Source organism: Vulpes vulpes, chromosome 10, assembly GCF_048418805.1.
Source record: "Vulpes vulpes isolate BD-2025 chromosome 10, VulVul3, whole genome shotgun sequence".
Classification (NCBI taxonomy): domain Eukaryota; kingdom Metazoa; phylum Chordata; class Mammalia; order Carnivora; family Canidae; genus Vulpes; species Vulpes vulpes.
Window position 1 is genome coordinate 29,992,689 of NC_132789.1, and position 16,083 is coordinate 30,008,771.

The following is a 16,083-nucleotide window of genomic DNA, read 5'->3' on the forward strand; positions in this document are numbered from 1 at the left end:
GCATCTGCCTTCGGCCCAGCGTGCAATCCTGGGGTCCTGGGATCAAGTCCTACATCAGGCTCCCTGCATGAAATCTGCTTCTCTCTCTGCTTGTGTCTCTGCCTCTCTCTCTCTCTCCGTGTCTCTCATGAATGAATAAATAAAATCTTTAAGAAAAAGTTTAAAAATACTGGTATATACATGCATTTACATATTTTAAGATATATACATATCAAGGTATTACCCAGAGAAATAGGACTGGAGGTCAAAAATCAAATTGTCACCAATGGCCATCTCTGGGCAGAGAGATTTTTTTTTTTTTTTCTGGGCAGAGAGATTATAGAAAACACATTCCTGTTTTGAAATCCTCTACAATGTTATCAGAAAGGGAATAAGTACTGTATACACTGGTCCTGAACACAGTGACAGAGGCAGGCCCAAGCTGCTGGGACTAGCTTCCTGTGCCCACACCACCTTACCCCAGTCTCTCCACACATCTGCTCTGCCCACCAGAGCCACAGCCAGGGCTTTCTGCTCAGCCTCCTCTGCGGCCCCCACCCACTTCGCTCCTGCAGCTGACTGCTCTTCCAGTTTGCTCCCTGCACCACCCACTGGCTGCTGGACTCTCTCCTTGGAAGGGCTGACACCCTCGCATACTCCACACATCCATCACCTTGTACCCCACCCTTCAGAAGCAGCACAGAATCACAGCCCGTCTCCCTCAGGGGTGCATACCTGTATCTTTCTCCTCCCTTCCTCCTGCGTGTACACACACATAGTCATCAAATTACAAAGCTTCTTTCTTTACAGACTCTCTCCCTCCTAAATCACCCTCCCTCCATTCCCATTGCCATGGCACCGAGTAGGTCTCAAATTTGAGTGTGCTTTCAAGATCAACAAGGGTGCTTGTTATAAAGGCGGTTCCTTGACAATGCCAGATGTTGGCAAGGATGTCTGACAAGGGGAACTCCCCTACATGGCTGGTGGGAATGTAAATGGGTACATACCAACCTGGGAAAACTGTCTGGCAGACCACAGTAATGCTGAATTCAGGCCACACCCCTCAACCTAGCCTGGATGATCACCCGAGAGAGCATCCAGCATATACCCATCAGAAGACATTCCCCTGAATATCTCTGGGACTATCTTCACATAACCAACAACTGGAATTAACTCCAATGTCCATCAAGCATAGGGCAGAAAAGTAACCTGCAGTCAAGTAACAGACGAATAACACATGGCATAAATAAGAACTGCTACCCATAGGACGATCACCCATCACAGACATCATGCTGAATGAAAGATGGCAGACACAGTATGACTCCAAGACAGGAAATTTAAGAACACATGTCTCCATGGCCCAGAAGCCAAAAGAGTAGGAGCAGAATCCACAGTGGCTGAAGCACACAGGGAGGAGGTGCTAGGTGCCAGGCCTGTTCCAGATGCAGGCTTGGGCTATGGCTATGGGTCATTTACACATGTAAACATTCATCCATTATACTTCAATGTAAAGAAGCACCAGGGCACCTGGGTGGCTGTCAGCTAAGCCTCTGCCTCTCGATTTCGGTTCAGGTCGTGATTTCAGGGTCCTAAGATCTAGACTCACATCAGCCTCCGTGTGCTCAGAGGGGAATCTGCTGCTCTCCCTCTGCTCCCCACCCCCATGTGTTTGTCCACACAAGAGCGCTCTAAAATAAATAAATAAATAAATAAATAAAACAAAAAACCACACACCATGTGAGACAACCAGAGCTGCTACGCCCCAGCCCCATCCCCAGGTTTGGACTGGAACAGCCTTGTGACTGAATTCTGAGTACAGAGCACAGGTTTCCCTCTGTACTTTCACTGACTTGAATCCTCCCCAACATGAATCAAAGCAGACCCGTAGCTTTTGGAGGGCTCAGGGTGATCCATCAGAGCCTCTCAGGGCAAATCTGGCATTTTTTTCTACTTTATAACAGAAGCACCATCCAAAACCGTAACCAGATCACTTCCTCAAACCTCACGTCTGATGAGGACTGAAACAAAGTTGGAAAGGGGTGGGGAGCAGAAAAGGATAAGCAGGGATGCGGATAAGCCACTTGTTAACCAACAAGCACCCCATCCACACCGCTAGAGCCTCTGGGAGTGTGGAAGGGGTGGAGTTTTGGTCCAGGCCTCCAGCCTGGATGTACCTCACCTGCCTGTCCCTCTCCTGGACCAGACGCAAGTGGCTCAGCTCAAAGGCTAACCGGCAGCTGGGCCACTCTGGTTCCCTACGTGCCCCCCACCCCTCCAGCAGATTCCCAGGCAGAGAACTTACAGAAGCCTGTGGGGCCAAAGGCTAAGTAAGATGAAACATGGTCCAGAAGGAGGAGGGAGCAAGACAGAAGTCAGTTGCTATTCATCAAGCTCGAGCACTAGAATGTGTATAAATGAAAGAATGGGTAAGTCTGAGGGAAGGGTGTACTGAGCACTCTGTACTATCCTTACAACTCTGTATGTTTGAAATATTCTCAAAATAAAAAGCTCAAAGTAAGAGAATGGAGACTTCCAGAGGTCCAATGTCTTCTACAAGGAGTCACTGCCCTCAGTAATGGCCATTCCACCTCAAGATACTTGAGGTCATTCAATCAGGGATCTTTATTAACCCCCACCAGGTTAGCAAGAGAGTTGTTTTAAAGTAGAAGGGAGTTTCTCCCTCACAGGGTGGGTTTCCAGATCATTACACCTGGGATTCTAGTGTATCTTCTTTGCTCTCCAGGACTGGGTCCTCAATTATTTACCTGTTAAAAAAAGAACCACCTCGTAACCGTCGTGGACTCCCTGTTTTTAAATGTTTCCAATTAAAAAAAATAAAAAGCTCCAAATGAGAAGTGGTTCAATGTTGAGGGGCACTGATGAAAGAAAGCTCTGGAAGGCCATCAGAAAAGAAGCCAGCACTGTTTTCCACCACCCTCTCTGCTATTATTATGCACCTCATATCTAAGTCAAGGCACCATGCCAGTTGCTCAGTGAGATGTAGAGGTATAAGATCAGGACCTACACTCAAGGAATTTAGAATACCGTTGGCAAGGCAAAAAAAAAATTATAATGAGTATAAAAATAGCAAAAAAGAATTCTTCTGTTCAGTGCATGTAGGATGCACTCAATGTAGACCCTACAAACTCAAGAGGAAGAATTGCCATGGGTTGAGCCATCAGGGCTCATAAAGAGGGGATGAGGCCAAGGCCAAACCTCCAATGGGGAAAAGAACAGAGAAGAGTGAAACCAGAAGGCCTGGCATGGAGGAGGGAGCATCTGGCTAGGGCTCTCATACCAGCACAGAGGGAAGGCCATCTGGAAGGACAGTTTCAGTTTGAAAGAAGAATGCTTCTTAGCAGGGGTAGAAAGGAAATAATCATCTTAGGAAGACTGTGGTGGCATTCAGGGCCCTGGTGAGAGGACACCCATCCCAACGTCAGAATGTGATTTTCCACCTTATGGTAGCTATCTATGACCATGGCTCCCTCCTCCTCATGTGCAGACAGGGTCCACCCCTTCTTCAAAAGACTTTTGACTACAAAAGGAATATATATTTATTGTTAACAAAAATACACACGTACTGAAAGCTACAAAGAAAATGAAAATTACTCAGATAATCAGCTAACAACATCTATTTAACAAAACTCACTGCAGGGTAACTGGATGACTCAGTAGGTTAAGTGACTGCCTGCAGCTCAGATCATGATCCTGGGGTCCTGAGACAGAGCCCTGAGTTGGGCTCCCTGCTCAGCGGGGAGTCTGCTTCTCCCTCTCCCTCTTCCCCTCTGCCTATTTGTGCTCCCTCTCTCTCAAATAAATAAAATCTTTATTTTTATTTATTTATTTATTTATTTTATTTATTTATGATAGTCACAGAGAGAGAGAGAGAGAGAGGCAGAGACACAGGCGGAGGGAGAAGCAGGCTCCATGCACCGGGAGCCCGATGTGGGATTCGATCCCGGGTCTCCAGGATCGCGCCCTGGGCCGAAGGCAGGCGCCAAACCGCTGCGCCACCCAGGGATCCCAAAATCTTTAATTAAAAAAAGAAAACAGGGATCCCTGGGTGGCGCAGCGGTTTGGCGCCTGCCTTTGGCCCGGGGCGCGATCCTGGAGACCCGGGATCGAATCCCACATCGGGCTCCCGGTGCATGGAGCCTGCTTCTCCCTCTGCCTATGTCTCTGCTTCTCTCTCTCTCACTGTGTGCCTATCATAAAATAAATAAAATTTAAAAAAAAAAAAAAAAAAAAAAAAAAGAAAACACACTCTGGACCACATGTCCTACTTGCTAACCTGCTCTTCTCATTATCAAAGGGCTATGGAACACCTCCCATGTCATATTCTTTTTAAGATTTTATTTTTAAGGGGCACCTGGGTGGCTCAGCAGTTGGCAGTCTGACTTCGGCTTGGGTTGTGATCCTGGGGTCCGGGGATCGGGTCCCACATCAGGCTCCTTGCAGGGAGCTTGCTTCTTTCTCTGCCTGTATCTCTACCTCTCTCTGTGTGTCTCTCACAAATAAATAAATAAAATCTTAAAAAAAAAAAAAAAAAGATTTTATTTTTAAGTAATCACTACACCCAAAGTGGGGCTTCAATTTACAACTCTGAGAACAAGAGTCACATGCTTCACCAACTGAGCCAGCCAAGTGTCCCTCTCATGTCATTTTTTTTTTTTTTTGGAAGACGGATTTATTTTGGAGAGACAGAGACACACACACAGAGGGTGAGCATGATAGGGGGAAGGGCAGAGGGAGAGAAACTCAATCAGACTCCCTGCCAAGCAGGGAGCCTGACACCGGTCTCACTTTCAGGACCCCAAGATAATGACCTGGGCCCAAGTCAAGAGTCGGAGGCTTAACTAACTGAGCCACCCAGACGCCTGATTCCCATGTCATTTTTAACAGCAGCCCTAAATCTACCATCCCTAGCTCCTAGAACAAATCTAACCCAGCTCCACTGCTGTCTTATCTCCCCCGTTCCTCTTCTGACTTGATGTGGACATGAGCACCCTCACTGCCAACAGGCTTTGAATACTCTCCTGCATTTTGCCTTGGAGGAAATGCCTAAGGAAGTAGACATTTTAAGCTTACTGGAATAAAGAGTATTGCCAAATGGCCTTCAGAAAAATGGCCTCATTTATGTGCTTCCAGCAGCAGCTTGTGAGGATATCCGTTTGCCTGCATCTTCCCATGATTGGTGTTAAGATTTTCTCCAACTTGGGGGGCCACCTGGCTGACTCTGGCAGAAGAGCACATGACTCCTGATCTTGGAGTTCTAAATAAGGTCAAGCCCCACGCTGTGTCTACAGATTACTTAAAAAATAAGGGGCACTTGGGTGGTTTAGTTGGTGGAGTGTCCAACTCTTGATCTCAGCTGAGGTCTTACCTCCAAGTAGTGAGTTCAAGCCCTGTACCGTGTGGAACCTACTTAAAATTCAGTCAATTAAATCAAATCGAATCTTGGGGTACCTTGCTAGCTCAGTCAGAAGAGCATGAGACTTTTTTTTTTTTTTTTATTAAAAACTTTACTGAAGTAACAGTAGATTCACATGCAGTTATAAGAAGTAACACAGAGATCCTTTGTAAACTTCGCCCAATTTCTCCCAAATATAACATTTGTGTAACTATAGTGTACAGTGTCACCACCAGGATGTGGATGCTGATTGTCCACTCACCTCCTTCAGACTTCCCGTGTTTCCTGTACTTATTTGTGTCTGCATCACTGGAGCATGAGACTCTTGATCTCAGAGTCATAAGTTAGAGCCCCACTTTAGGTGTTGCGAGTACTTAAATTAATAAAACTTAAAAAAAAAGAAAAGAAAGAAAGAAAGAAAAAAGACTTTTTCCAACTCTGAGGCGAGCACGCATCAGGTTAGCCCACTATCACCACAGAGCCATAGCAGGGCTCTCTCTGGTGGTGCTTGGGAATCCATGCACCACGGCACTCTTGGAGATGCAGGAATCCCCATGAGGGGTTCAGACTGGGGGAAACGAGTGTTCAAGCAATTCAAGCACAAACTGGTAACTCTTCACAGAGCGTGTGAAGAGGAGGGAGGCAGCAGGTGGCCTGGTGTCCTGGAAGGGTGAGCAGGATGGGACTGCAATGTTCCACCATGGGAGGGATTGGTCTCATGCAGGGGAACAAAAAGGATGCAGAACAGCCAGGGCCAAGAAAGAGCTGGGCTCCTCTGAGAAACCACAGGCAGCCCAGTATAGACCCTGGAGGAGGGAGTCAAACTGAGATTTGAACCCAAGGCAGTGGGCAGCCACTCAAACATTCCCACCATCAACATAACTGAGGGCAGGGGGTGGAGTCCAAGAAGCAAGAATCGATAGCCTGAAGCTGAATGTGGCATGGGGTCCTTATGCTACTTGGGGGCGCCTAGGTTAAGGCTGAGCATTTGCCTTTGGCTCAGGGCACAATCCCAGAGTCCTGGGATGGAGTCCCACATCGGGCTCCCTGCATAGAGCCTGCTTCTCCTCCCTCTGCCTGTGTCTCTCTGCCCCTCTCTCTCTCTGTGTCTCTTGTGAATAAATAAACTCTTTTAAAATTTTAAAAAAATAAACTATGCTACTTGGTTTTAGGATTTAAACTTTCCATTTCGAATTTTTAAAAGTTCATTATTATTCCTCAAAAAAAAAAAAATGCACCCTCTGGTATGTAACCGACATTATTGCCCTAAGGAATGCTTTATTTTTTTTTTTTAATTTTTATTTATTTATGATAGTCACACAGAGAAAGAGAGAGACAGACAGAGGCAGAGACCCAGGCAGAGGGAGAAGCAGGCTCCATGCACCGGGAGCCTGACATGGGATTCGATCCCGGGTCTCCAGGATCGCGCCCTGAGCCAAAGGCAGGCGCTAAACCGCTGCGCCACCCAGGGATCCCCTGAGGAATGCTTTAAAGGGCACTCCCTTGCCCTGCATGACAGTGGCAGGGAGATGATCATGTGACAACAAGGGAATGTCTCACATGGAGCCTGGACTAACCACAGCCACCTTGTCATAAATGGCAGCAAGAGTTGGAAGACTTCTGGTCAGGAATGGATATAAGGGCTGTAGGTGTGATGGATGGGTGAGGTCTCTTACAAAACGGAGCTGGTGAGGCTGGGAGCCTAGCTATAGCCTGTGTGAAGGCCAAAGATCATTGGAGGCTTGCTGGCTGGCCCTTCTGCTACTGTTTGGGTCCCACTGACCCACGAGGAGTTGCTAAAATTGCCAACAGGATGCCCGCCAGCACCTGGCTTTGGTCACCTTCCAGCTGCCATCTCTCTGCTACGCCTAAAAAGCAGGACCTCTCTTTCAAAAATTAAAAGGCAGTTTGCCTCTCTTGTCCTGCTTTGGTTCCGCAAGCATTCATTCGTAACATGCAGAGCTAACTAGAAGCAGCAGTGACTTCTCCTCTACACCTCAGTTTCTTCATCTTAAAAATGGAAGTAACAAATGCATCGACTAACAACGCAAGCGGGAAGTCAATGAGCTAACATAGTCAACTCCTGCAGTGGGGATTCATATCAGCTGCTGTTGTTGCTGCTATTAAGAAAGCCTTGACCCCAGAGCAGATGAGGGCCCACAACCAGGTCACTGTCACTCCTGGTCAAGAGGCAGTAGGGCCAAGGTTCAGGACTCTGAAGTCAATGGCTCCACAATCACTTCCTGATTGCCATCAGGGGAAGTCAGGCTTGGAGGTGGTCAGACAGACAGGCCCCTGGCCTCCGGGAATGGACATAGTGGTGGCTTATACACAGAAGCCTGCAAGCCAGCCTGGTTGTTTAGATACCAACCAGGCTATGAAGAAAGCAGCGGGGCTCAGGACCTTCCCCACTGGAGAATAAAGGCCAGGATCACACCAGGAGGGCACAGGGCTGTTGGGAAGCCTAAGTGGAATAAGCCATAGTCAAGGCTCAGCCGAGACGCCCTCGCTTCTGCTTGGAGGATAGAACATAACCCACAGGCAGAATCGAGACATGCAAGTTTCAGGGCACTCCCCACCCGTCCTAAGGCCTCTCCAGGCCCTTGGAAGTTGCTGTTCAGTTGTTTGCTCTTTGTTCCTCATGGACTTTTTTGCTTTGTTTCATTATGTTTCTGGCTAAATAGTACTCAACTTTCTTCTTATGGTCCAAGCAGATAGCTCTGTATCTCCTAGGACCCAGCCTGGAGCTCACATCTCCTTTCTCCTTCACCAGAAGAGGTGGTTGACCTGTCTGGCCTGAATCTGCTCCGCGCTCCCTGATCTCCTGGCACTCGAGTAAAGCCCTGATACACACTGCCCTTCCCCACCCCCAGATCTCCTCCCCTCTGCAATCTGTTCAGCTCAACAGACATTTATTTATTTCATGTCTATATGTGCAATCTGCTGTTCGGAGAGGTGGGAGGCCTAAAAGTCTAAAGAATAAGATGGCAGAAAAATTTAAAAGAAGGGGAAGAATTGATTGACAAAGTCCTTTCATTCACTACTTACCTACCCTGTCAGGCATAGTGCCGGCTACTACAGATACATGCTTGTTCTCTAGGATCCCACATACCAGACACGTGTTCAACACTAACCCAGCAATCCCCCAGGAAAGCCCTAGGTCCACAAAAGCCAGGCTGAGAATTCTAAGGGGGGCATCCTCCCATGTGCTGTAGGGAGAGTGGACGTTCAATGAAGAGATGATTTGAACTCACCAACAGTGTCACAACTACCCTCCCCACAGGCTCCTTCAAGTGTCACCAATTCCCTTACCCAGGCTTGGGGGTTTTACCTTCACCTTCCAAGGCTCCTACTCCTGCAAGAACCTAGGGAGGAGGCATCTGCTAGGGCTCTGATGGAAGTCTTTTCATTTTTTTCCCCCCATCTTCCCTGTGAGATAGACTGGGCTATGGACTGGGCTAATGGACAGACTGGGCTAACAGACTCTAGCCATTTCATAGGTGAAGGAGATGATCCAGAACGGTTAGGTACTCTGCCCATGGTCACTTGGTAACAAGTAGAGTAAGTTGGGGGTGGGGTGGTTGCAGAGCTTCACAATGCATCCTGGCACAGGTAGAGAAGACCACTGTAGTATGAGAGGGCGGCACACACAGCCCTCAGAAAAATACTTCCTCTTGCACACTTCAACACGTGTTTTATATGCCAGGTGCCATGCTTCTTGGGACTGGGGCCCACGGGAAACTACAAACGGCTGAGATCCAACATATCAGTGAGAGTGACCCAATTTAGGCAGGGTAGGCAGAGAAGGATCTGGAGTATTTAGTATTTAAGCAAACATCTAAATTAAAGGAAAAGAAACTGGTCATAAATGTAGTGGAGGGAAGTCCACCCATTGCTGAATACCCTAAATACTTCATAATAACTTGTTTAAAAAGAGAGAACCGGGCAGCCCAGGTGGCTCAGTCGTTTAGCGTCACCTTCGGCCCAGGGCCTGATCCTGGAGACCCGGGATTGAGTCCCACATCAGGCTTCCTACATGGAGCCTGCTTCTCCCTCTGCATGTGTCTCTGCCTCTCTCTCTCTCTGCCTCTCATGAATAAATAAATAAAATCTTTAAAAAAAATAAAAATAAAGAGAACCAAAAAAAAAAGAGAGAGAGAGAGAGAGAGAACAACAACAAAAAAGAACCTGGAATGTTCAAAAAGCTTAAAGGTCAGAGAGGCTGGAGCAAACTGAGGGGATTAAGAGGTGGCTAGGCCAGGCCATGGTGAGGAGCTGGGAGAGTAGGCCATCTGGAATCTTGTTCTAATGCTGAGAAATTCACAGACAGGTTTTCAGCAGGGCAGCAGAGAGCAAGGGGGAAGGAGCAGTCCAGAATGGGTCCAGATGTGGCAGAGGCAGTAAAAGGCTAAGAGGCTATACTAGAGAGTCCACACAAGAGCTCTTCTAACCAGCCCTAAATCAAAATCACTTTTTTCTCATAGTAGCCAAGAGACTAGATTATCAGCCCCATGATCTGAAGCACTGTTCTCTTAATAGATACTCAAGAGCCAAGTGGAGACAGTGAACCAGCTATCAGATGCTTTTCCTTCTGCTGAAACTCCTCAGTTCTTCACTATGCTTTCTTTACTTCCTCACTCATCTATACAAGATATCCACCTTCAAACAACAGCATAAACACCAGAAGAAGTCAGACTTAACCCTGTGAACATAACAAATCAAGGCACCAAGAATCATGACTCTTCCAAGCGAATCCTGGGGAGAAAATAGACAAACCCGAGAACTGAGAGCACCACATGGTGTCAGGCAGACAATCTTTGAAACTGCAGCAGTTTCAAAGGGCTCCCCAAAGATGCCTATGCCCTAATCCCTGAAACCCGTCAACATGCTAGGTTACATGGCAGAAGGGACTTTCCAGCTATAATAAAATTATAGACTTTTTTTTTTTTTAATTTTTTACGATAGTCGCACAGAGAGAGAGAGAGAGGCAGAGACACAGGCAGAGGGAGAAGCAGGCTCCATGCACCAGAAGCCCGATGTGGGATTCGATCCCGGTCTCCAGGATCGCGCCCTGGGCCAAAGGCAGGCGCTAAACCGCTGCGCCACCCAGGGACCCCAAATTATAGACTTTAAATAGGAACATCAGGGTGCCTGGGTGGCTTAGTTGGCTAAGCGCCTGCCTTCAGCTCAAGTCGTGATCCCGGGGTCCTGGGATCAGCCCCGCACCAGACTCACTGCTCTGAAGGAGGCCTGCTTCTGCCTCTCCTTCTGCCTGCCATTCCCCCTGCTTGTGCTCTCTCTCTGTTAAATAAATAGTAAAATCTTTAAAAATAAATAAATAAAATACGGACATCATCCTGGATTATCTGAGTGGACCCAATCTAACCTGAGTCTTTACTAGAGAATGTTCTTGGCTGAAGTCAGAAAGATGCAATAGAAAAACCCACCCCCTGTTGGAGGGGGCCACATAGAAAGTATGAGACCGAATGCAGGCCACCTCTAGAATGAAGACTAAATAGTAAGGTCCGAGAACACCTTAGTCCTACAACTGCATTGAATGAATCTGGCCAACAACCTAAATGGGCTTGGAAGCAAATTCTACCACAGAGCCTCTAGGAAGAAATGCACACCTAACCAACATCTTGACTTCAGCCTTGCTAGACCCTAGGCAGAAGACTCAGCTGAGTCCACCTAGAGCTTACATCTACAGAAACTGCCAAGTAATAAATGTGTGTTGTTTTAAGCCACTATAGATGTGGCAATTTGTTACAGCAGCAAGAGAAAAACTAATACACAAGCAGCAATCTGGCAAATAAAGGAAAGAATACAGCTTGCCTAAAAGCAGAAGGAAGCTGAATTATGAAGTATCCAGGCAGTCCTTGATACCCAGAGACTCTTCAATTACCCTCCTGCCCTCTGACTCTCCCCAACCCCCCAATTTCCTTTGATGGCAACTCAGTCTTCTGGTTCTATGGTTCTGGTTCTAAGGTCTTCCCAAAGAAAAATCTTTGCCCTAAGGGCTTTTCTTGCCGGAGCCCTGAAGTGGGCCATCCCTCATGATTTCATCTATAGACAACTCCAGGGGATCAACTCCCCCAAACAAAACAAAACACTTCACTGATTCTGCAATATCTGCAGAATTGCCCCCAGACTATTCCATAGCAGTGCCCAGAGCCACTAACTCTACAGTCCCCACGCCTTCCACTGTACTAAGAGGCTTCCCAGCATTCCATCCCACTTCCTTCCTTCCACGCTGCTGCATTCCCCAACCCCTTGCGCCCTCCCCCCCAGCATTCAGTTTAGTCATCAAGGACTGTCTATGCTTGCTCTCCCTTTTCTCTGGAATGGTCTTCCTCTTTCAGTTTCCACCACTGTCTAGTACAGGCTTTTATACTCTCTTACTAAGTCATTCCACAACCATTTTATGGAGCAATGTGACAGGCAGTGATCTAGCAGTAGGAACACAAGGATGAAAAATGACAGGTCCTCAAACCCCAAGAGTTCAAAACTCCAAATGGCCTAACTGGCCTCTCTCTTCTGTTCTTGATCCATCTCCAGAGACTCCGGGAATCTTCCCAACTCTGGCATTTCACTACCTCAAAGCAGGCCTCATGCCAAATACAGGCTCAACTCCTTAGCACAGCACTCCCACCGCTAACATGTCAGCACCTGCTCACCCTCATTCCATTACCATCTCCTGAACCTCCTTACTCCTCAATCCCCAGAATTCAGCCTATAGCAATATCCTCCAATGCAGTGAGAGTTCATACTTCTCCACTACTCAGCTTGGAATGATGGCCTTTCACACTCCTACTTGTCTTTTTAGGGCACAATCTATTTGCCACCTACTCCAGAAGGCTGCTTCTGCCCTACTCAAACTGTCCTAGGTCTTCCTAGGAGAAAGACCGCACTGCAACTGCTTCTTTATAGTAGTGCGTTCCCAGAGGGCAGGCAGGGGCTGTCTTAGGCAAATTTGTAGCTAGCACAACACCAGTAAGCTCAGTAAAATACTGCTGAACGAAACAAGCAGTGGGTGGTGAGGAGCTGGAGTTCCACTAGGTGAAGCCTAGGGCGCAGTGGCAGCCCCTGCATTGAGGGGTTCAGCAGCTGCAACTGTGGGGGGAAAGGTATTAACCCCAGCTCTTCACTCCCTCCTCCCAAACGACGGTCGCTTCCTGACAGCCTCTTCCTGCCACCATTAGCAAAATCCACACTGGGGCGGGACTGGGGCGCGGGGGAGGCAGGTTACCCTTAAGATTCTGCATCCCCCACCACCCACAGCCCCAAGCACTAGCTTCCCAACCTCATCTTCCACCCACCCCCTGCAATCTCTTTCTCTCACTCTGATGTGCTTTTCTTAAAGACGAGTCACAAAACACCAGATCTGCTAAAGCCGCCACGGGCTGCCCCCTTCCTTTTTCGAATTCAGTGTGATTCAAAGCAGGGGAAAGTCTGCAACCAAAGCACACAAATGACGAATGAGAACGCTCAGGACGATGACTCATAAGCCAGAGCTCGCTGGGTTTGCAGAGTTTGGCCCCGGGAAAGCTAACGAAGAGTCCATATCAGCCAAGAATGGAAAGGACAGCCGAGAGCTCAGCCGCGCCCTGGACTCACGCGAGCCCCGGGAACCTTCGGCTCTCGGAACCCCCAGGCCCCAGCGGGTCCGGCCGCCCTAGGTCTCCCGCGAGTCCCACCCGGGCCTCGCCCTCCGCGCGCGGGAGGGCTAAGGGGGGAAGGTCCGGAGATTTCGCCCTCTAGCCCAGCCCCTACTCACATTTGACTGACCAACTTCTGCCGGAAGGCGGCGCTCCGCCAATCGGTCTCCTGCCCCGAAACGTCCATACCGGTCCCTCCGCTCCCACCGCCCGCGTCCCGCTCCTCCGCCGCCGCCGCCTCTACCGCAGCGCCAGGCCCAAACCCGGAAGCCGTCGGAGTCGCCTCCGCCGCGCCGGAAGCCGAACGGGGATTGTGGGAAATGGAGTTGCGCGCACGGGCCTGTGGGAAATGGAGTTTCGGAACGGCCCAGGGCGACTTCTCAGCGGCCGGCCTCCCGCGTACCCCAAACCATGGCCCCTCCTCTAGCGCCCCTACCGCGCGGGACGGGAATTCCAGGTGCTCGGGGCTAAGCCGACCCGGTGTGGAAGAGCCTTGGCTGCATAGTACTCCCGGTACTCCCTGCAGCCGGCCTACCCTGGCCACCTGAATCTCTTGTGACCCATACTCTGTGCTGGCCTCACCACCAGCGCGAGATCTGCACCCTTCGGCCAAGCTGCTGGCAAGTCTACAGCGGATGCTATGGAGATTGTTTATTTATCACATATTTCGCAGCACCTACTGTGGCCCAAGTACTACGCCAAAGTGATCTGGGCTCTGCTTTCCCACCACTACCTTACAGTGCCACATCCAAAGTGTGACCACATAGACTTCGGTCACTGCTTCTTTCTGCTAGCCTTTTGGAATCTCATATCCCACTGTATTTTGTAAGGGGTGGTGATAAAAGGAGCCTAAGCCACATTTATTTAATTCCGGACTTGGGGCAGCTCCAGGTGGCTCAGTGGTTTAGCAAAGCCTACGGTCCAGGGCGTGATCCTGGGGACCCGGGATGGAGTCCCACATCAGGCTCCCCGCATGGAACCTGCTTCTCCCTCTGCCTGTGTCTCTGCCTCTCTGTGTGTGTCTCTCATGAGTAAACGAAATCTTAAAAAAAATTCTGGACATAGGCAATCTTGCTTGGCCCAACAGCCATGTCCTCGTTTGAGCACAGTCCAGATCCTTGCTTGAGGCCTGACGGCACACAAACTTGTTGGGTGGAGGTGGAGGCAAGTGAGCTGGAGGTGGGATATGAGGGGGTGGGAGGAGCCAAGGATACTTTGAGGATTATCAGAGTTCTGCTGGATGGAATCTATGTGGCCCTTGTCTGTGCCTCAGGCGTTTTGGGGTGGGGGGTAGGTGGCAAAAATCATAAACCTAGATGGTTCCCAAGTGCCAAGTGAGCAGTCACCAACATGGGCCTCAAAGAGTGTGAGTGGGCACCGACTGGTGCCTGTGAAGTGCCAGGCCCAGGCTAGGCTATGAACACCCTTTGTCTCTGTGTCCCAGGCAGGAGCTTGGGGTAGGGGGCTGCAGTGTGGAGCACTGGGAGAGAGAATGTGAGCAGGTTCCCCAGAGGGGCCCCTCTTGCCCACAGGGTTTCAGGCCTTGTGTTGAGAGCTTTTTATGATCTTCAAACTTTTTGTTCATTCTCTTAAAAATACGTTTTAAAAACTCTGTACTTAGGATGATCAACTTGTCCTGGTTTGCATAGGACTCTCTGGGTTTTATCTCTGAAAGTCCTGCATCTCAGGTCAAAAGGCATGATTGATCACCCTATCTATATTCCTCTTGCACATTTTTAAAAACTGGGATATAATTTACCTCTTTAAAGTATACAATTCAGGGATGCCTGGGTGACTCAGTGGTTGAGTGTCTGCCTTCAACTCAGGGCATGATCCTGGGGACCCAGGATGGAGTCTTATGTCGGGCTTCCAGCATGGAGCCTGCTTTTCCCTCTGCCTATGTCTCTGCCTCTCTCTCTGTGTCTCTCATGAATAAATGAATAAAATCTTTAAAAAAATAAGTGTGCAATTCAGTCTTTCTTAGTATTGTTCACATACTCATAAGGTTGTACAACCATCACCACTCTCTTGCACATTTTAAACTTTTTTTTAAAAGTAGACTTCACACTCACCATAGGGTTTGATCTCACAATCCTGAGAGCAAGAGTCACATACTCTACCAATTGAGCCAACTTGCACATTTTAGGTTGATATCTAAACACTTTTCTAAATACCTTCCCAATGATATGATTGCAGTGTATCCTATATTGTATATGGGCTTCAAATGCATTTTGTTATTTAGATCCTTGGCTCTGCACATTCTGTTCATCAATTTATTGGTCTCATAATCTCACTGGCAAAATCCGTCCTCAATGTCAAACCCTTTGGCAAATGAGACTCCCTGGAGCTCTGAAAGAAAAGGGTGGACTTCATATCATGTCCAACCCAATAGGGTCCCCAGGACATCTCTTCCCCTCTGCACTCTGGTTTTGGAAGGCTGATAGAGCCACAGACACAGATTCACAGACAGACAGAGGCTGGGGCCTGTCAAGAGTTTATCATTGGGATAAAATTAAGTTCTACCCCCTTTAATGTTTGCTCCAGAGCTCTATTTCTACTTGTCCCTTTGTTTGGGGCCCAGAGGTGGTAACTCATATAGCAATGGTCTTTGGTTAGAATCCGAATGGGTGCCAAAGGAAGGAGAGGAGGTAGAGACAGCCACAGACCTCTTAGCCTAGGGAAACAGGACGACCAAGAGAAGATGGATCCTGAAATGGACCTGCACTCTCTCAACACCTATAGACCTTCCCCCTTCCCTGGGGCCCCAGTGTGAAAGTGGATGGTTTAGATCCTGAGGATGAATGATGGAGGAAGCTGAAGCCATGCCCATGCTTGACCTGTATCCTACATGACTTGAGAGTGATTAAGTCTCTGTCCTCCTGGTTCTTGCAGGCTACCTTGCCACGGATCCACTAGTGATCCACTAGTCACACATTTTGTGAATATCATTCTGGGCCCTGCAGGAGCTGGGAGCTGGAAGCATCTGGGGCAGATGAACTTCTTTCCCTCTAGGGAGCCTTGCACATGCTCTTT

The 16,083-nt window shown here is 48.5% G+C and overlaps 1 protein-coding gene across 2 annotated transcripts in view; it reads right to left on the bottom strand.

Annotated features, from left to right (window-relative positions):
- MED15 (mediator complex subunit 15) overlaps positions 1–13,384 on the bottom strand; it is a 69,438-nt gene extending 56,054 nt beyond the window's left edge. Inside the window, exon 1 of one of the 2 annotated variants that reach the window (XR_011994718.1) lies at positions 13,170–13,357. Coding sequence is in view for 1 of the 2 variants with exons in the window: in XM_025982654.2 (XP_025838439.1) it covers positions 13,170–13,237 (68 nt within the window). In the remaining variant the exon portion in view is untranslated. Of the gene's footprint in view, positions 1–13,169 lie in introns of both variants that reach the window. The other variant, XM_025982654.2, reaches the window with a different exon arrangement.
- Between the last annotated feature and the right edge of the window lie 2,699 nt (positions 13,385–16,083).